General features: G+C 34.8%; 3 protein-coding genes across 4 annotated transcripts; 2 read left to right on the top strand and 1 right to left on the bottom strand.

Annotated features, from left to right (window-relative positions):
• Positions 1 to 1,139: 1,139 nt before the first annotated feature.
• On the top strand, positions 1,140 to 6,561 carry LOC120637237. 2 transcript variants are annotated; one of them, XM_039908959.1, is made up of 6 exons: positions 1,140 to 1,374; positions 2,734 to 2,856; positions 3,025 to 3,828; positions 4,981 to 5,110; positions 5,335 to 5,501; positions 6,493 to 6,561. In XM_039908959.1, the coding sequence occupies exons 1-6, from the start codon at positions 1,153 to 1,155 to the stop codon at positions 6,511 to 6,513; spliced, it is 1,467 nt and encodes a 488-aa protein (XP_039764893.1). In that variant the 5' UTR covers positions 1,140 to 1,152; the 3' UTR covers positions 6,514 to 6,561. The 2 variants fall into 2 exon arrangements, with proteins under 2 accessions (XP_039764893.1, XP_039764894.1); XM_039908960.1 differs by lacking the exon at positions 5,335 to 5,501.
• A 32-nt stretch (positions 6,562 to 6,593) lies between these two features.
• LOC120637223 (lipase 3-like) lies at positions 6,594 to 12,044 on the bottom strand. The gene is made up of 5 exons (XM_039908943.1): positions 11,879 to 12,044; positions 10,462 to 10,660; positions 9,087 to 9,448; positions 7,488 to 7,646; positions 6,594 to 6,974 (listed from the first exon to the last, which is right to left on the bottom strand). The coding sequence occupies exons 1-5, from the start codon at positions 12,008 to 12,010 to the stop codon at positions 6,594 to 6,596; spliced, it is 1,233 nt and encodes a 410-aa protein (XP_039764877.1). The 5' UTR covers positions 12,011 to 12,044.
• A 1,734-nt stretch (positions 12,045 to 13,778) lies between these two features.
• LOC120637123 (longitudinals lacking protein, isoforms H/M/V-like) lies at positions 13,779 to 19,038 on the top strand. Its single transcript, XM_039908781.1, has 6 exons — positions 13,779 to 14,027; positions 14,126 to 14,317; positions 15,307 to 15,456; positions 16,099 to 16,483; positions 17,620 to 17,734; positions 18,482 to 19,038. Exons 1-6 carry the CDS (start codon positions 13,845 to 13,847, stop codon positions 18,702 to 18,704), a joined length of 1,248 nt encoding a protein of 415 aa, XP_039764715.1. The 5' UTR covers positions 13,779 to 13,844; the 3' UTR covers positions 18,705 to 19,038.
• The last annotated feature ends 868 nt before the right edge of the window (positions 19,039 to 19,906 follow it).

Here is a 19,906-nt window from a genome sequence, read left to right on the forward strand (position 1 = left end):
TAGCTAACTTCAGGGTGTCTGTTATTGTGACGGTGTGATGCGCGCGGCATCGTAAAAATTTACTCTCATAATTTTACCCAAACGCGCCAAAATAAGTATAACTTCAAAAACTTGTTAATCTATTTTATTACAATTGTATTAAATAATTATAATATCTAAGAATAATAATTATTATGATTGGTACACGGTTTATTGACAGATAGGTGCTAAGTTATCACTGTCACGCCAAAAGAACGCTTGAAAGCTGTCTTACTACGCAGCATCTTGTGTTTTATTTAACTTAACTTTAATGTGTATTAAATTATTTATTCATTCATTTACTTATTTTACTAGAGAATAAAACTACGTATATACAAAGCGAAACATCGAGTCGACAACGCTTGTGACTTCATTTAAAACATTGATTGAAATATGTTTATATCATTTAAAATGATAAATAATATGTCTTCTCTGTAAAAATACGATTACACAAGTTTGAAACTGATAAGTAGATATGCAAATGAAAACGTCAATTCTTAGCAGTGAAATCTTTAATTATCTAACGTCTGATCCTCAGACACGTAATGACTATAACTAAGTAATTGAATAGGTACTTATATGTATTTTCGTTTATACGTCGATGTTGGAAAAGAGCAACTACTGTGTTTCTTGCTGGCTCTGGTAGAATTTGCTTTCCGAACCTGTGGAAGAGTCAATACAAACATACAAACTTGAGGTTTCAAAAGTGCTTGTAAAGTAGACCTTCTTGAAATAAATGAATTTTGAGTTTGAGTTTGAGTTACCAACAGACATTATAATAGTTAGCGATCATTTTCGAGATTCGAGATACCATTTATAATCCTATTTTATATAAAATAATCAAATAATTTGTCCAATGCGTTGAGGCTAAACATCTGGGTGAATTTAAATCATTGCGTGTGTATTGCGTGGCATTAATTATATTGGCAGCCTTGATTGAATGTCAATCAAAGATGCCAGTTTGAATTTTTAATTACTTTTCGACTCAAAATTACACAAGAACAAATAAGTTAAAAAAACAATAAAAATACGCCGTAGCCCTTCCTTATTTTGCGTACCTTCTAAAATAAAACCAAATATAGATTTAATAAATAAATAACTAATAGAAATGCTTAATGTAAAAAAGTTTATTTAATGTTTTGTGCAGGTCAGAATAAATTAAATCTGTTGTCACGTAACGAGGGAAAAATCAAAGCATATGATTCCTGCTTGGATGTGAGAGCATGGAGTCATGATATCGAGGTGCGAGACCGCTACATCAGGGAATGGATAAAGAGTGATATGCCCATTTGTGTTATCCCTGTACACACGGTGTCTGGTTGTTTGAAAGCTATGACGAGGAGAAGTCGTGGAAGGGTAAGCGAACGAAATAAAAAAAAACAAATGTGTGCGTGTACTACACACATGTTAGAAGTGAAACTTCTTTATGGCCTTATTTTTCGAAAAATGATCTTCTATATGCAACTTTATTATTATCATAGGCATGAATACAAATAATACAATTTTTTCATTTTATCTCATAATTTTACCTTATTACTAAAAAATATTATATCATTTCGTTGATTAAAATAGAATTATTACTATCATTGTTATCGTTATTATATATTTTTGTTAATAATGGCTTATGGTAACTGAAATATGTAATATATTGTTTACATTCCACAAAATTTAGTAACCGAGTAAAAACTCCATCAATTGTCTGCACTTAAAATCATCGGTGTTATATTATTATTGTTACCGATTAAAGAGGCACCTCCACTTGTGTATGACTACAATGAATCGTGAAGAAAATTAATAATATCGTCAAACTTCTGATTAGGAGATACAGATAGTGCAACGATCAAAGTTTTCATCCCATTTTCCACTTGCCATTGCCCATGAAAGTCAGGAGAAAGAACAGAAAAATCAATTGTGGAAGTTACAATGTTGACAAAATCATTAGAATTATGATATATTCCTACACCTGCTTCTCTTGTGTTCAGCCGTTTAAATTTTGCGATGCATTTGAAGTTAGTGATGTTTACTTTACTGTCATTGTACAGTCATGTTTCATATAGAACTAGAACATTCGAATTTTTAACAATCGAATCATCCAGGTCATGAACATGAGCTCTTATCAGACTTTGACAATTGAAAGTGAAAAGTGACAAGAAATATATGGCGCGTAACGAAAAAATGTGACGCGTAACCGAAAAATGTAACGGTAATTTTTTTCCAACGCCGATAAAGAAGTTTCACTTCAACAAATTTGTTATTCAGAAAATCCGTTAAAACCTTAGATTTAACAAGTTTTAAACCAAAGTACTTCTGTCACTAATATAGTAGTCTAAATATTATATATAGCAGTAATTTAGGGCTTGACGTACCAACTATTGGTGTTACGTAAACTTATCTTTGTGTGGAGTTAATCTTATTATTTGCGTATAGCCATTCAGCATTTGTTCTTCAGATTTTTTCAAATAGTGCTGTATTCTTGCTAGAACTCCAGGGCAAAATTCCCTTTTACATATCTACTACGATAGCCAAATCTTCAAATATTGAAACAGTTAGAATAATAAACCTTTTTTGTTAGGTTAAATAAATTTTAGCTCTATTTACTTGTGGGTAAACGTTTTTCTACACTTGGTAATATTTTTAATGCGAATCGAGTGCAGTTATGTTGCTAACATTAAGTATAATAATTATGGTTTATGTAAAGAGATTTATTTGTTGCAGTCTACGCCAAGATGTCACCCGAATTGTAAATCAAAGGTTGTTCTAGAAAGTATTTGCAATTCATGTCATGCAATGAAAGAATGTTTAAAAGGCGACGAGAATTTTGAAAAATATTTCGCAGCGGTAAAATATTTATTTTAATCTTATTGTATTTAACTTTTAAAATAAATAAGTGTAATAATCATAAACGTATCACTGAATTAAATTATTTTATTGAGAATCCTTATTTGTTTAACAGTAAAATTGTTTTGTAAAATTCAATAAATAAAAAATCTATTAAATTTGTTATAGGAAGAGTTTGAAACAAGTCATTGGCCTTGTGAAAAATGTTTAGATGCTCTAAAAAGTTTAAAAATGTTTTGGAAAATAATTACGGAAAGAATATTTAAAATAAGTATCCCGAAGAATGACGATGTAGAAAGCACCAGTAATAAAAGTGTTCAAAGTGTGGCCAAAGCGTGGCAAAAGGAACTAATAAAACAAGCACTTGTTGTTAAACAATTAACACCGATTATAAGTAAACAAATAAATGAAAAACCGACATATACCTGGAAATCATACACAAATTATTTCAAGAAAATCATAACCCTTAATAATTCGCGATATATGATCGATGATGATGATAATTCTACTGTCGACAGTGAAATTTTAAATGAAAAGCATTATATCTGTGAGGATAAGGCAACGGTAACAAATCCTATAAGAGACATTAGAAACAATGGTAGATCTAAATTGTTAGTTAAAAAAATAAGCAGATGTACCTCGTTCAGAGGAAGAACTGTGGATTTTGGAGGTGATGCTTGTCATATAGATGCTGAGGAAATCAATATGTGTAAAAATAATCTTGTTTATTTACAAAAACAATATAACATGCAAAGCGATGAATTGGGTCAGCTTAAAACAGAAAACACTTCACTAAAAGTCCAACTGCAGAATATGGCAAGGAAATATGCACCTTTGTGTTCTACAATGATCACTTCTGATAACAAAGCGTCTGTGATACCGAAACCGTACGAATCGTACTGCGAAGCAGAAACCACTTTGAAGAACATAGATTCTGAAATGATCATAACTTTAAAAAATTGTGAAAATGAGGTAATTCTTGTGTTCATATACTATATTGTAGAAAAGGTTAGTAAACAAAATTTGGAATAAATTAACGAACTGACAGTCTGATATAATTTAAGGCTATTATATCCAAATATTGCATAATGTACTTTATAAAATCGAAGATCAAGTCTACGCAATCGAGGAGCTAGTCGTTATTGATAAATAAAAGCTAAGTAACTAACCTAGTCCACCAATCCGCACTGGGCCAGCGTGGTGGACTACGGCCTTAACCCCCTTCTCAATGTGGGAGGAGACCCCTGCTCTGTAGTGGGCCGGTAATGGGTTGATGTGATGACCTAACCTGGAGTAAATTTTGAGCCACGCCATTGCAAATTCAATGATAAAAGGAAGGAAAAGTTTATCGCTGTTTATTATTACATTTGACGGCAGAGTGGCGCAGTGGGCAGCGACCCTGCTTTCTGAGCCAAGGCCGTGGGTTCGATTCCCACAACTGGACAATGTTTGTGTGATGAACATGAATGTTTTTCGGTGTCTGGGTGTTATATTGTGAAATGGTGATAACAAAGAAAAACACCCGGCTAAGTTTGTTGTGGGCTTCTTAGACCAGGACGCGTTTGGAACCCTCGTAGCTTTAGTTTTAAGTTTACGAATGTGGTTATCGCCATCATCTCACTACCGTGTAATTCTTATGTACGCATCAAAAGTGCCACCTATGGGCCTACTTGAATAAAGATATGTTTGACTTTGACTTTGACTTATTATAATTATTTATGTATATTTTTCATATAATTATTCATCAGTCATCTTAGTACCCATAACACAAGCTATGCTTACTTTGAGGCTAGATGGCGATGTGTGAATAATGTGATGTCACTGGAGAGCACATCAGGTACGCTCATAATAGCTAGAAGGAGTCGCTGTGGTCGGATACGGCCAGGAGGATATATATATATATACAGAGTAGTAACAAGTAGAGTAGATATCTATGCGAAATATAAATATTTAAAAAAGTCTTAAAACATAAGTTGTTAAAAAGTTGTTAAATAAATACTATGTGTATAAAAACAAATGGAAGAAAATAATATTAATATCTACTTACTTTTTTTTAAATTAACAAATTAGTAGTATAAAACAACAGATAAATGTTTTTTATCAAGTTATCAAATTATTTTGCAGAACTTCAAACATGTTTCGATGTTACAAGTATTACATAAAACCAATGGCTCCAGAGATATAAATGAAAATTTAGTAGATCTAAATTGTTGTTGGAAGAATAAACAGGATCCAATTAAAATTTTGACTAAAGGTAATTAATAACAAAAGTAACATTATGTTGTTGATTATGTCGTACATAAATAAATCTCTAAGCTAAACCGATTTGGCAGGTCTAGAAATACTGCTGTATCCATAGGAAAAAAGGTGTGAATAGGGCAGCACTAATTTTAGACCTGTCAATTTAGTCTAGTTTAGACATTTGTGTACAATAGGTAACTTAGATAACGGTACTTATTTTTTTTTTTTGGTTAACAGTACATAACACATTTGGGGCTATTGTAAGAAGAGAACTTACTATAGCGAATCAAAGACAATGTGACCCGAAAGAAGTTCAGATAGACGCTTCTTACCACCAAGTCCACGCTAGTAGATCGGTACCCTCTTGTTCCTCTGTGTCATCCAAATCATTATCGGATGTATTTGTAAGTAAAAAACTACAACATTAATTATTGATTGCATTTCAATGAGCATGAATCTAAGATGCGGAGTACTTACTCTAATATAAGATTCTAACAACTACTAACTAACAACATTAGGTACATATCATATATCGTTCTCGTCCAAAATCCCTCAGTGCTTAAAGACTAAAGTCTTCGAACATTGCGTGTTGCCAGTGATGACTTACGGGTCTGAGACGTGGTCGCTAACTATTGGCTTCATAAGAAGGCGAGTCACTCAGCGGGCGATGGGGAGAGCTATGCTAGAAGTATCTCTACGTTATCAAATAAGAAATGAGGAGATCCGTAAGAGAACTATAGTTACCGACATTGCTCAGCGAGTCGCGAAGCTGAAGTGGCAATAGGCAGGGCACCTAGCTCGGAGAACAGATGGATGTTGGGGTCTTAAGGTGCTGGAATGGCGACCCCGCACCGGTAAACGCAGCGTAGATAGGCCCCAACGAGGTGGACCGGTGACATCAGGCGAGTCGCTGCGAGCCGCTGGAGGCAAGCGGCGAGCTATGACCGTGGATTGTCCTATGTCTAGCAGTGGACGTCAATTGGTTGAAATGAATATATCGTTTTGCAAGCTAATCCATTGCAGAATTTATGTCAGTATTATTGCGAACCAGTCCATGCAAATCATTTTAAACTATTTTTTGATTGGTGCCTCCTTATGGTAGCCAATATACATCTGAATTAATGTACTTCGAAATATCCGGAAATAAATCAGAAATTATGACCTACTTGATATCATATTTAATTGATTTTTGCGAGTTTTAAGTATAAAGAAATGGTATATTTAGGTAATAAGTAGACCATTTTCAGCCTACTTAACTAAAAAGTAAATAATATAGGTAGGTACTTTTAGGAAAGCAAGATAGAGGCTCTTTTTAGATAAGTCTATACTTTATTATAGCCTGTCTATACTATATATAAATATATTATATATGTTTAACTTTTATTTTCCTTTCAGGCGTCTACAACCGAAGTGTAAAATAGAATTTAAAATAATGTAAATTGTGCATGTTGTGGTATTCTGTTATTAAAAGAAAAAATGTATTTAAAATCTTTTATTTAAATAAAACGCGACATAATATTTATTATGCGATTGTATATAAGTTTTTTTGCATCGATCGCGAATATGAAATCCAAATGATTGAATTTCGGATGCGGCACTCTGTATTTACCTATAACGGATTTTATTTCTCTCCATAGATAGTTTACGTCTTCTGGGGCCGCAAGCCAGTCGTTATCGCCGTAATGCAAAAAAATCGGTGTTGTTATGGCACTCAAGTTGTAAGCGGGTGGTGTGAACGTGCCATAAGTGCGTTTGTTTTTGAGCCAACCGTGATTGAAGTTCGTGAATTTTTTTGAATTATACAATTGTCCGAAATGAATCATTTGCCTTGTGGACGCGCCAGCTGGAGTGTGACCTAAAACAACTGGAAGCATTGTCTGAAAGAAAAATCGATTTGACATTAGGCTAAGTTGTCTACTGTCTACTGTCAGTGTTGTTTACTACTTATACAAATGGATAGTTAAATATTTAATGGTGCCAGTTCTATGGTACACAAATAACTAAACTGAACTTATTGGTCTTAAATAAGTGTTCTTAAAGGCGTTGGAAAATATATAAAACAGTGCTTCAGACTTGCCCATTTAGATAAAACTTACATAGTTTTGTATACCTACACCAGAATTGGCACTGACTGTGTTGCAATGCCTAATCAAAGAAGATTTCTTCACCAATCGATTTTTACCAGGTAACTCTTTTCTATGATTCTTGCCTTTTTGTTTGTATTATCATATTTTTAATTTCTCGTTAATGATCATCTTCATGACGGTGAAACGTTATTTTGCACTAAGAATCACCCAAATAATTACGCATCCGGTTTAAGTGTTTCCTAGGTTTATTGAAAACGGGCGTTAGCTTGGTTATTAGTTGTATTTTAATAAAAAAAAACTTACTCTGTTCAATTGTTGAGCGTTATATCCACATAGTAGAAATAATATGTTAGTGCATAGGGACTGTGTGATGGATTCCTCGAGGCATAGCTTTTGTCCCGCTATCTCGTTTATCCAGCCGTTCGCCATAAACTCATTAGAGCCGATCAAACGCATTATTCTCTGAAACATTTTTCTATAAATTTTGACGTAAATATATTTTTTTTTTGGTGTTAACATGTACTAACAACACGTGATAATGGTCATTATTTAAACACAAAATTGAGGAACGAAGACATGGCCTAATTCGTTAGGCATTCGATTTAGGCGATTCCTAGGATTAGTGAAAACGGGCATTAGTGACGCTTAAATTAAAAGTGTTCTATATCATACGCAGGACTCCAAGATCGACGAAGCATTGCTACTGGCTTCATAAAATCTTAGCGATGTGGTTATTTGTTAAAGAAGCCATGCATTTTCAGCTACCTAAAGTTATTAAAGGAATCAGAAACCCTTTTAAGGGCGGGCGAGTACAATTCCCAGCATCCCCTCTGACTTTTCAGAGTCATGTGCGTTTTTAATATAAGTAATTAAATATTACTTGCTTTACAGAGTCCAGAGTTCTCTATAATATTTTGTCGGGCGTTTGAAGTCTACCAATCTGGGCCAGCGTGGTGGACTGTGGCCTAAACTATACCCCTTCTGGTTCTGATGAAAGTTATTAATGTTAAGATTAGATTGAATATTGAAAAAATAACTCAGTGTGGTGCTACACAAGTTAACTGATAGTGTTAAAGCTAATGACCTGTAATGCAAACAGTAGCACAATTTTGTATCGCCACTTGTGATTGCGATTTGTATTTTATGTTGCTTTACCTCTTCAGATTTCAGTACCAACACTCAATCACTAGACATTTATTTACCTACTTATTATCGTTGCCTTTATAGTTGATCAGACTCCTTAGCATCGAATAGGTACGATTTCTTCTAAATCTCAAAACTTTTATATATACGGTTGAATATTGAAACTGTGGATAAAATTATTGGTTTCCTTGTTCAAGATCGAAAATGATCTTTTAGCAATGTCTAAACTTAACGGTCTGATACTTTAAATTTACTTACAAAAAGTTGTTGGCAAAAAATAACTGACTTTGTTATACAACAAAAGCAAGAAATAAATATTTTCTACAACATTTTTAAGTCGGTGCCAAGAAAAATGTAGAACTTTACTATGCACTGATCATATATTTTGTATACCTTTTTATATCGACATCATCATCATATAGACCCATTACCGACCCACTACAGGACACGGGTCTTCTCCCACAATGAGAAGGGGTCAATGCCGTAGTCCACCGCGCTGGCCTAGTGCGGATTGTCGGACTTTACACGCCGTTGAGAACATTATCGAGAACTCTCAGCCATGCAGCCTGCAGGTTGCATAAAAATCATTTTTCAAATGGATTTATAAATATAGAGTTTAGAGCTAACAAACATAAAAAAAATTGAGAAACTCCTCCTTTTTTGTAAGTCGGTTAAAAAAGGACTCAGAACAGACAGTTTATTAAGATTGGATACTTAGTTTTGTACGAAATTATTCATGTTACACTTACTGCAACTTACTTCTAAAGAATTAGTAAAAGGCGCAATTGCCTTGATGAGAGGACTTCTGATGTTCCCAACATAAGCAACGGGAGCTAGAGCCTGCATTGCTATAATTTTGTCGTTATACTCCGGTCTCGTTGAAGCCATAACCCAGAATGCTGTGGTCCCCTGAGAGAATGCCACGTACTGGATTTTCGGACAACCAGTTTCTTTTATAACGTAGTCTATCATGGCTGGCAGGTCGTAGTAGCCGATCTCGTGCCAGCTAAACTTCCAAAATATTGTCGAGGATGGTTTTATTGAGACGTGGCTGCGTGAATACGTGTTGCCCCTAGCGTTACCCATCCATACGTCATATCCTGCTTCAGCTAGGAGGTAGCCTGAAAGAGTAAAATGAGACAAAGGTAAAAATTTAAGTAGCGTCTTCCAAAGGTAAGAAAAAAGTAAACTTTCTATTTGGTAGTTATAGCGATGATGGTAACCAAATCCTATATTTAACTGACTCATGTGGAAGTTTATTCAGGTGATCAAATCAGAAATGAAGAGATTCGTAGAGAAGTAGAGTTACCGACATATATCAAAAAGACCCGAAGTGGCGATGGGCGGGGCAAGTAGCGAAGAATCGATAAAGGTCGAGGTACCAACTCCCAAGGTGCTTGAATGGAGACTCCGCACCGGTAAACGCATTGTTGGTCGGCTCCCAACGAGGTGACTAGATGACTTCCAATCTAACGTCTCCTCTAACTTATACATGTATCCTATTTCTACCTGCATTATAGTCTAGTTTTTTTTGTGTAATTTTTCTCTTGTGATATCGTAATTTACTGTTACAAATTTTAGCCCTCATCATTTTTTCTATCGTCTTACTTTAGATATGTACATCGTCTCGTCAACTATCTCCTTGTATATTATGGTATTGTCTGCTTTTGTCTAATCTGATATCGAATTGTCGCATATCATCATATCTACCCTTGTACCGGCTATATAATATAGCCCTGCATTAATAAACCGACATCCAGCTTAAAATAGGTTCTCATTTATTGGTCAATCTTTGATTAACACCGAATTTGAGAACCAGTTTTTAGCTCGATTTTGTCCCTTCAATATATATATGTTCATAGTATCTTTAATATTATCTGGTCTATATCGTCTGGTCGGTATCGTCTCTTTTACTTACTATTATCTTCTCGTTTCATCGTCTTTTGTTCAGATAAACTGGGCATCTAAAGACGACCGTGATAGTTTGGATTTATCTACTATATAGTCCATTTCTAATTCAATGCGTAAATGTTCTTCCAAATAGTCTGTCAAAAGTTTACTTGTAGTAAAAAAAAATCGGAATTCCATCAAAGAAAGAAGAAGCCAAGATTAAGAGTACTGAGATATAATTTACCTAATCCTTTATCGGTTCCCATTAAGACCCATTCAGCAGATGTTGATAGCAGTCCATGTTGCAATAACACTACGGGTCGGTTCTCCCTACTGGTGTTGTATTTACCATATGGAATTCGATGCATCTCAAGGACATACTTGTCTTCTGTGTACATGCGATGTATTTCACATGGGTAGCCGTATTTCCTCACGAGAGTAAACTAAATAAAATTTGATTAAAAAAAATAGAAATATTATTATTTAACTACTTCGGAAACCATGCGTTTTATCAAGATAAAAGTATCCTAAATGTGTCTCTAGGATGCAAGTTTTTTCTATGCTACATTTCCTCAATATCAGTCAAGTCATTCAAATTCATGGGTTTCAATGGTTACTTCTAAGTCCCGCAGAAACTAATTTTAGATAATTTTCCGCGATAAAGGTATTCTATGTCACCCTTACGGATACAAGCCATCTCTCTGCAACTTTCATCAAGATCGGTTCAGCGGTTGAGCCGAAAAGGGAACTAACAATTAAACAGTTCTTGCTTTTTATAATAAAAATGTATTCATTATTTAAGAAGATACAGTGACTTAATTAAACTTCTAGTTGTCCAAGGAAGGGTTGAGGGCACCCAGAGCACGCGCAAGATCGCCCATAAGATGGGTCGATCAAATAAAGGCTGCAGTAGCTGTCCCTTTACTTGAGTGTACGAGGAAGGCAGCTGTCAGAGAAAAGTGTACCACAACACTTAAATGAAGACCACGATCGTTCTGACAATAGCGATCCCACTGAGAAGAATGAGTTATCTGTACGGTCGGACACTCGACGTCGTTAAATAGACGAGATAACTAAACTACTGTGCGGATTGCAAAACTTTACGTGGCTCGGTACTGAATTTCTGAAGTTCTTCATCAGGTTTATGTCGAAAGCTAAACGTTTGTGATATTATCTTCACCGATTATAAAAACATTTGACGCACAACCAGTCGGGTATCTACGTGTGCTACGAGTTTATTAACTTTTTTGTTAGTTGTTGTTTGATGAATGATGTTCTATCTGGCGCAGTGGTAAGCGGTATGATTTAATGAGGACCCGGGCTCGATCCCCGCCGGGCACATAAATAATCTGAATTTTGTCTGGTCTGGTGGGAGGCTTCGATGGTAGTTAGTTACCGCCCTGCGAAAAGGCCGTGCCGCCAAGTGGCTTAGCCTTCCGTTGGAACTGATTAGGGTTTATGGGTTTTATATACCTCTAAGAAGTTAGCCCGCTACAATCTTAAACTACATTATCACTGACCACCATGTCGGATCACCAGGCAGCTAAGGGCTAACATGTCGTGGAATAAGACAAAAAGTAGTAGTTTTAGTAAACTTAAAAATGTTTTCTCAAATATGCCATGGAGTGTACTATTAATATAAAAAAATACACAATACATACAGTATCCAATGTAGCGTCTTCCTTGATATTATTGTAGAGGTTTTCCAACCCTTCTTCACTTGCTACTACTGAACCAAAACAAGCAGATGCATACAAAAACAGAACTTCTAAAACCAGCTTTATAGCTGCCATTATAGTTTTTTTTTCGGTGGTCGAGGTGCGGATGTTTATTTATGCTTTGATGCAACAATACTAACATTTCTGTTAATTTTTGAAACAATGTCTATTGTTTATCACAGACGGATTAAGAGTTAACTGATAAGTAGTTGTCTATTACGAATGCGATCCGGTGATTTTGTTTGTCTGCACGTAAATAATAGCAGTTCCCGTGACTTCGTCTACGTATTCTAGATATCCACTTTATGCAGACGGATTAAGAGTTAACTGATAAGTATTTGTCTATTACGAATGCGATGCGGTGATTTTGTTTGTCTGCACGTAAATAAAAGCGGTGCCCGTGACTTCGTCTGCGTGTTTTAGATATCCACTTTATGCTAACGTCGTCTTAATGCCATACATATATGCCATACATTATTTATTTATTTATTCGCTAGGGTTCCAAGATACTAGAATGGATACCTCTTAAATGAAAGCGCAATCTTCGTAGACCCCATTCAGACTATTCATTGGTAAAGAATAATAATTAATAAAAAAAAATAAGAAAATTCAATTAATAGTTTGGTGTTAAGAAGCATTCTGTATCGAGTGGTAGCGGAGCGGTGCGACGATGGTCGTAACTCAAACAATTGCGGTAGATTCATAGATACGGCAGAAACTTTGATAAGTTGCTACCACATTTCTAAATGACTCTCTATAAAACAATAATTCACATGTGTCAATACGCACACACTTACACGTGTATATATCCAATTCAAGTCATTACAATTTCATAAGGTTGTCAATTTATGATATTTGAAATTTTAATATTTCTTAATCAGTGATAACAACTAATTTTTTGGATGGAGTCCCTAAAACCCCTTTTCCAGTCTAGTTAACATAAATTTCGAATATCGATGTAGGTACCTAAGTAGCATAATAGTATAAAAATAAGTAAGGTTATTCACGAAAGACAAACCAATGTTTTTGTAGGCACAGACATAGATATATGTTTAGATAAAGCAAAATACAAAGGTAGATATCATAGAATTCAGAGTGGCAGATATACCTATTATTATTGACATATTAAATTGGATTTATATATCTTGTCATTAGGTACTGAATAGCTGACCTTTTATTAATCATTGAATCTGTTATTATTTTTTATCATTCGTAAACAGGTCAAACCTAACTAATCAATACAAACAAGGTCAATATGATAAAATGTGCTATGTAACAACCTTTTTGGGGTTCCGATAAAAACTAACCCATGGTGAACAACGATGAGGTAGCGGAGGGATGATAGCCTGTTATAATCATTACTTCTTGACCTACCTATAAGTAAGTAGTCCAAAGTAAGGGACTTTGAAACTGATTTTTCAAAGAAAATGAATAAAAAGCACATATTTAAATTTTTTGAAATTTCAGCGTTACTCTAAAAATTCAAAAGAAGTCATTATAATATCACGGATCACATTGTTTTTTAAACTATCGCGCCATTCAAATGGCGCTATTTTTATGTTTTTCTAGCGTTATTACATTCTAGCCTTTTTAATCTCCGGTACTGAAAACTGAAACTCTGAAATAAATGGATCTACCTATATCTATAATGTTTAAATAATAATCATTAACTCAAGTTACTTATAATGATTTAGTTCCAAGTTTTTGTCTAAGTCAAAAGAAAATACAAACAAATGGTCCGTTTCTTTTATACGTTTCGTCCAGAAACACATCTCTGTGTACATAAAGAGCATTATTATTTTTTGTAACTGCAACACAGTTGTTTTCTTTCACATTGGTTGTATACACGCATTTTTTGTTTGTTTCCCCAATTTTACCTTATTAAAAGTCTACTGCATGTCGATGCACAATGGCAAATCACGAAATCAGTTTAAAATGGAATGGTTATCAGAGTAACATTTTAACTAACGTCAAAGAGTTATTTAAGGACGAAAATTTATCGGATGTAACACTTGTGTCTGAGGGCCATAGTTTTAAGGCACACAAAGTTATTCTTTCGGCGAATAGTACTGTTTTTAGAAGTATCTTCCAGGTGGGTACATAAACCATTCATTTAAAAAGTCCGCACTACTATTTTATAAGATTGCGAGGTTGAAATTTTTTGTCGTAACGCCCACGTATATTTTGCAGCAAAACCCCCACAAAGATCCAATTATAGTGCTACATGATATCAATACGGATTCCTTACGAACACTTTTAAGATTTATGTACAACGGTGAGGTTAATGTGACTGAGGAGTTTCTGCCTATTCTATTGAAGACTGCCGAAGCTCTAAGAATATGTGGTTTGTCCACTGGTAACGATGCAGGCCGTGACGATGAGGTATTGAATATTTTTAATACTAAAAGTATATAGTTAATTAGACTATTCCAATAACCTCTCTTTTCCAATAACCTCTCTTGTATTTACTTAAATAAACACTGACTAATAGCTGATACTCTAGCTAGTAGTTTAGGCTTTGGCTTCTCTTTAATGGAGACTAAATTTGATCTGCTTCACGCACCTATAACATACCAGAGTTATTTGCGTTTTAAGCAATTAAATATCATTTGCTTACGGTAAAGGAAAGCATTGCAAGAAATCTGCATGCCTGAAGTGAAACTTACTAGCTGTTGCAAATATTATTTGTCAGCATTTATTACAGTATTTTTTACAAACCCTAAATAGTAGCCTTTTTTTATAAAAACTAGCCTATGTTAATCTTCATTCTATATTCCAAAAAGACACTGTTTGATTGTATAATGGGCTTAAAGTAAGGAAAAACAAACACACTTTTGCATTTATAATATCAAAATGGAAGTATGGATAACGGGGTAACAGTTAATGATAAAAAAGCTAAACAAATAAATAAAGTACTTTTATTGCAATAATTAAACAGAAACAGCCTATTAGTTGTTATAGAAAGTATATGTTCGTGAATATACCTTTATATAATTCATCACAATTGTAGGGAACAGTGTTTTGTATTGATTGCCAAACATGAATATTGAATACAAAATACTGTATGAACTTTCTTAAATCAATGTATTTTTGTGTTTTGATAGTTAAAGTTTAGGTGTATTTGAGTATGACAGCCTTAGCGGACTAGAATCCAACGCCATAAAATAAATTAAAAAAATATTAGTGTGAATTTTAAAACTGGGTTATAATAAATTTGCTACATAGTGGGTTATGTATAGGAGTGTGGTACAGTTCCATAGCTAAGTAAACCGTTAAATTTGACCTACAAATTTGGTTCTGGCTATCATGAAAATGCTAACTGAATTTTATTTCATGTTAAGAGAGAGAGCTTTAGCAATTTAACATTTCAGAAAACGGCTACATCCACTCAAACTGTACCTAAAAAGCGGAAGAAGAGTGAACAGGAAGATAATAATAGTAACAAAAGTCAAAAGAAACCCACTTTATTAAAACTTGACACAGTGGTTGCCATTACCAATTCTGATACATCAAAAAACTCTGTAAGTATTCCACATAGACTACTCCTGTTTAGCTATGTATATAAATTCAGCTAGCTATATATGCAGAACTTGAAAACTTGTTAGAGGATTCATTTGAAATTTTTACGCAATGCAGCATTCCCTTGAAAGAGTGTTCATAACTCTGTGCCTTATGTCTAAGTTTCAATGGGAATGGAAGATAATATTAGCCACATTTCTTCTTTTGATTCTTGTGAGCATTTGGCACATTAGGAAAGCCATTTCCACTAGTATATTTAAAACGGAAAAAGAAACAAAATAAACACAGCAGCTGGTAATGACACTTGCCGGCTCTTCTCGGTAGAATCTGCTTTCCGAACCGGTGGTAGAGTCACACAAACATACATACTTGACGTTTCAAAAGTGCTTATAAAGTAGACCTACTTGAAATAAATGAATTTGAATTTGAATATATGTGTTTTGCATTTTCTTGCTGGCTTCTTGGTTATGTACAAACTGGTGCTTGAGTCAGTACAAAGGACAGACATGGTGTTTTAAAAACAGCTTATGTTTGGTGTTCTTTAAATAAAATAATTTAGAACTGAATTTTTTGAGATGCAGCTTTTTATAATTTGATCAGATTATATTAAGGTTAATTTCATATATGTTCTTTTTCACTTCCAGAATATTGTACCCAAAGTTGAACCAGTAGGCTCACCACTAACAGATTATTCAGGGGATAACACAAATGATACCGATTTAGCAGTACTTGACGATAGTTCAGAAAAAAAATATACTATAAGCCCTGAGAGTCCTTCTTATACAAAAAAAACTGTATGTACAACTGTGTCTTCTGACCGTAATGTAAAAAAGTGCATAAATGAAGTGAGCAGTACACAACCATGTTTAAATGTTGTCTGTGAGAAAAATATGGATCAAGAAGATGAAAAAGAAATAGAGATTGATAAAGAAGTAGAAACCGTGTTACAGAGTGGGACGATTGTAGAGTCCTTGAGTATAACAACTGAGAATTTAAATTTCGTTTCTAATGAGGCCCAAGTTGTCAAAGGTATTTGATCTTTTTATTAATAACTTTTACACTGCTTTGCTTATGTGACTATCAGGTTGTATTATAGTTTTTAGATGTACAATTTTGATCATAATCAGAGTAGTATGCATCTGTCTTAGGAGAGAGGGTTTAAGAGTATATGATCATCACACTGCTCCAATGTGGCTTGGCTGGCTTAAGCATTACTATCACATGTTAGTCTTAATAACCTGCACAGAAGACTTATTGTGTTATCGAGTCACAGGTATCACGTTAGCCTGTTAGCAACTTAGATATGCATTGTCAGGTAAGAATGCAGACTAGGGCTTATTTATAGTGGAATAAAGAAAAGTAACATTTTAAAAGCTTATGGAAGTTGGTGTTATAAAATTCTTCAAGCATTTGACGGCCGATTGGCGCAGTGGGCAGCGACCCTGCTTCCTGAGTCCAAGGCCGTGGGTTCGATTCCCACAACTGGAAAATGTTTGTGTGATGAACATGAATGTTGTTCAGTGTCTTGGTGTTTATATGTATATTATAAGTATTTATGTATATTATTCATAAAAAATTTTCATCAGTCATCTTAGTACCCGTAACACAAGCTACGCTTACTTTGGGACTAGATGGCGGTGTGTGTAGTGTCGTTACATATTAATATATATTTATATATATATTGGATCAGAGAGGATGGTCAAAGCTCAAAAAACTCTCTCTGCGATGAGAGAATTGGCTGGTTCCCAGCAGTAGGACATTAATGAGATGATGATAATGACAAGAGTCCCATCCCCCATACTTGAAGATCTTCATAGGCATCCACAAAATTTAATGAAAGAAATGTTACCATCTAAGTAATCTAAAAATATTTATCATAATTTGTTAAACATATACTACCAACAGGCAGGGGACAAAAAAAATATCCCCTGATTGTACCACCTGACAAGGGATATAATTAACATGTCCACATGCTACAGCATGGGAACATGGAATAGGAGAAGTTTACCCCTGTTTATTATTACACATATATTATTTGGATATTATTTCCACTTTATATTGATCTGACAGTTGTTAAAGCCGTGGGAGAAGATTAATTTCCCAGGGGAGATAATTGTCATAATTGTAATATTTTCTATGTTCTGATAATTTAAATGTAATTTCAGACAAAACCAGTACATGCTATGCAAATCCATCGTTCCCATGCCCTTTCTGCCCCCGAGTGTACAACAGTTGGGGATATCGGAGAAGACATGTCAAATCTAGGCATATGACTAACAGGTATGGTTAAAAAATATTTTTAGTACTCATAAGTAGTTTTTAATAAAGCCAGCGGTTTCTGGAAGTACAAGTTAGGTACGAGGTTTTTCAGTCTGTTGGCTGTTGGGTAACATTCCTAATGGAGTTCGGCAAACACAAGGCATCCATGAGGATTTTCGCCTTCCATAGAAAGAAAAAACAAAAAAAGATGGCTAATAAAGCCAAACCAGCATTCAGTATTTAGTATTCAGTATTAATTATCCTTAACTGACAACCGGTGCTGTCACATTACGCAATTTGTATGAAGACTGGTTCACTGACTGTGGGACAGTAAGGCTTACTTTATAAGCACTTTGATACATCAGGTCTGTCCGTTTGTAATTATTCTACCACCAGTTTAAAGATTCTCCTGAGAAGAAGCTTGCAAGAAACATTACTCTTTTTCAAGGTTTATTTAACCTCTTAACTAATGTCCTTCAATAAGCAAATGGCTTATATTATATAAAAAATATATATAATATGTATATTGGCTTGTTTTTTTTATATAATATATAAAAAAGCCGGTTTTTTTTGTTATCACCATCTCACATTGTCATTTAAAACTATTAAAGAAGCAACCTGGTTAGACCCAAGCGTTTTTATCGTTCACGTAGTCCTTAATACTATAATAGGAGTTCTCTATAAGTTACATCTCCACAATATCAACTCGTTGTTCATTCCGTGTATCCTTTGTTCTTGAACTAATGGAATCTGTGATATTTTTAACAGATTGTCCTGTAAATGGTGCGTCTCTATTCTCCCTTCGACGGGAGCGTGGTACTCCCACGCCACTCGCGCCCACGGCGTGCCACACGAAGAGGCTCGCAATTCCCTGGTGGTGATGGTCGAAGCGCACGCGGTCCTTACTTTGAATGAGCCCAGCGTTGCCCAGCTGTTGGGCCAAGTTGGGATATCGTCGGATAGCAGTGCTGCCGAGAAAACCAATAATTAGGGTATGTTTTTTTTAAAACATTATCGAGTGTTGCCAGTCGTAAGGCGTGTGTTATGTGAGCATAAGATTTTCATGCTTGATTGCAAGCATGAAAATCTTATCCACATTTCCAGAGTCCGCTAACCTGCATTGAAGCAGCATTGTGGGTCTTCACTTTTAAGACATTAATAAGGATAATGGTGGAAAGAAAACCTGCGGGGAAGTCTCTTTATAATTTTCGAATTCCATAGAAAAAAAAACAGTATTAAACATTTATATTATGCCTATTACACCTTTTGGGACCTTCCAACATTAAATATTTACTCTTGATTTGAAGGTACCCAGATTATCAGTGGCGTGCACAGGGTATCTGACCAGGGTATGCATCAAGCAGGTACATGGCATAAAATGGAAAAAATCCCCTCCAATACGGGTTATATAAAAAAATTTGGGTATGCAGTGCTTTTGCGACTCTATAAAGTGCACGCCACTGCAGATTATAGGTATCGGGGTAGACGGAAGTTGGGAGGGCATTCCAGGCATGCAAAATATATAATTATTACTACAATAAATAATTCTTTCATTATGATTAATACTTAGTTTATTTGTAAATACTCAGGATGATATTAGGTTACTGGTACTGGCTGTTTTAATGTAAACAGTAAGCTAACTGTTTCTCGAGGTTTCATATTATGGGAGTAGATAAAGTTTTGTATACAATTGCCGATAATTAGGTATTAAAACACTCATGTGATACCATTATAGATAAACCTACACACGTGTGTTAATACCCCTTATTATACAACATTTGCATAAACTACTATTAAAAAAAAAAAATACAACCGAATTGAGAACCTCCTTCGTTTTTGTAAGTCGGTTAAAACTTCCCACACAACTTTTCATAAATAGTGACGATTCTAAAAATTGAGAAATGTTCCTTTAATAAACAACCATTTCGGAAATAGCGTCAGTCTAAGAGATATATTGGTCATAACACTGTTTAAACCTAGCGATATTTTTTATGCCACTGTAAGTTAACCTGCTTGGATGGCCCGTTAAATCGCTAGGCGGCACATCTTTGTCGGTAGGGTGGTGACTAGCCACGGCGGAAGCCTCCCACCAGATAAAAATTATAGCGAAAACAAGAGATTTTTATGTATGTTAATCTGAATTCCTACTATTTCACACACGCCTTACTGATGCCACACTCCGCTCTGGTTGAC

Source organism: Pararge aegeria, chromosome 3 (genome assembly GCF_905163445.1).
Source record: "Pararge aegeria chromosome 3, ilParAegt1.1, whole genome shotgun sequence".
In the NCBI taxonomy this organism is placed as follows: domain Eukaryota; kingdom Metazoa; phylum Arthropoda; class Insecta; order Lepidoptera; family Nymphalidae; genus Pararge; species Pararge aegeria.

Bases quoted from the DNA above. Each gene is read 5' to 3' on its own strand.
- LOC120637237 (XM_039908959.1), top strand. From the start codon at position 1,153: ATGTTTTGTGCAGGTCAGAATAAATTAAATCTGTTGTCACGTAACGAG. The intron at 2,857-3,024 runs GTAAAATATTTA...AATTTGTTATAG, and splicing joins TTGAAAAATATTTCGCAGCG to GAAGAGTTTGAAACAAGTCA. The intron at 5,111-5,334 runs GTAATTAATAAC...TTTGGTTAACAG, and splicing joins AATTAAAATTTTGACTAAAG to TACATAACACATTTGGGGCT.
- LOC120637123 (XM_039908781.1), top strand. From the start codon at position 13,845: ATGGCAAATCACGAAATCAGTTTAAAATGGAATGGTTATCAGAGTAAC. The intron at 14,318-15,306 runs GTATTGAATATT...TTAACATTTCAG, and splicing joins ATGCAGGCCGTGACGATGAG to AAAACGGCTACATCCACTCA. The intron at 17,735-18,481 runs GTATGGTTAAAA...TATTTTTAACAG, and splicing joins TCTAGGCATATGACTAACAG to ATTGTCCTGTAAATGGTGCG.
- LOC120637223 (XM_039908943.1), bottom strand. From the start codon at position 12,010: ATGGCAGCTATAAAGCTGGTTTTAGAAGTTCTGTTTTTGTATGCATCT. The intron at 10,661-11,878 runs GTATGTATTGTG...AATTTTATTTAG, and splicing joins AAGACGCTACATTGGATACT to TTTACTCTCGTGAGGAAATA. The intron at 7,647-9,086 runs GTAAGTTGCAGT...AAAATGTTTCAG, and splicing joins CTTTTACTAATTCTTTAGAA to AGAATAATGCGTTTGATCGG.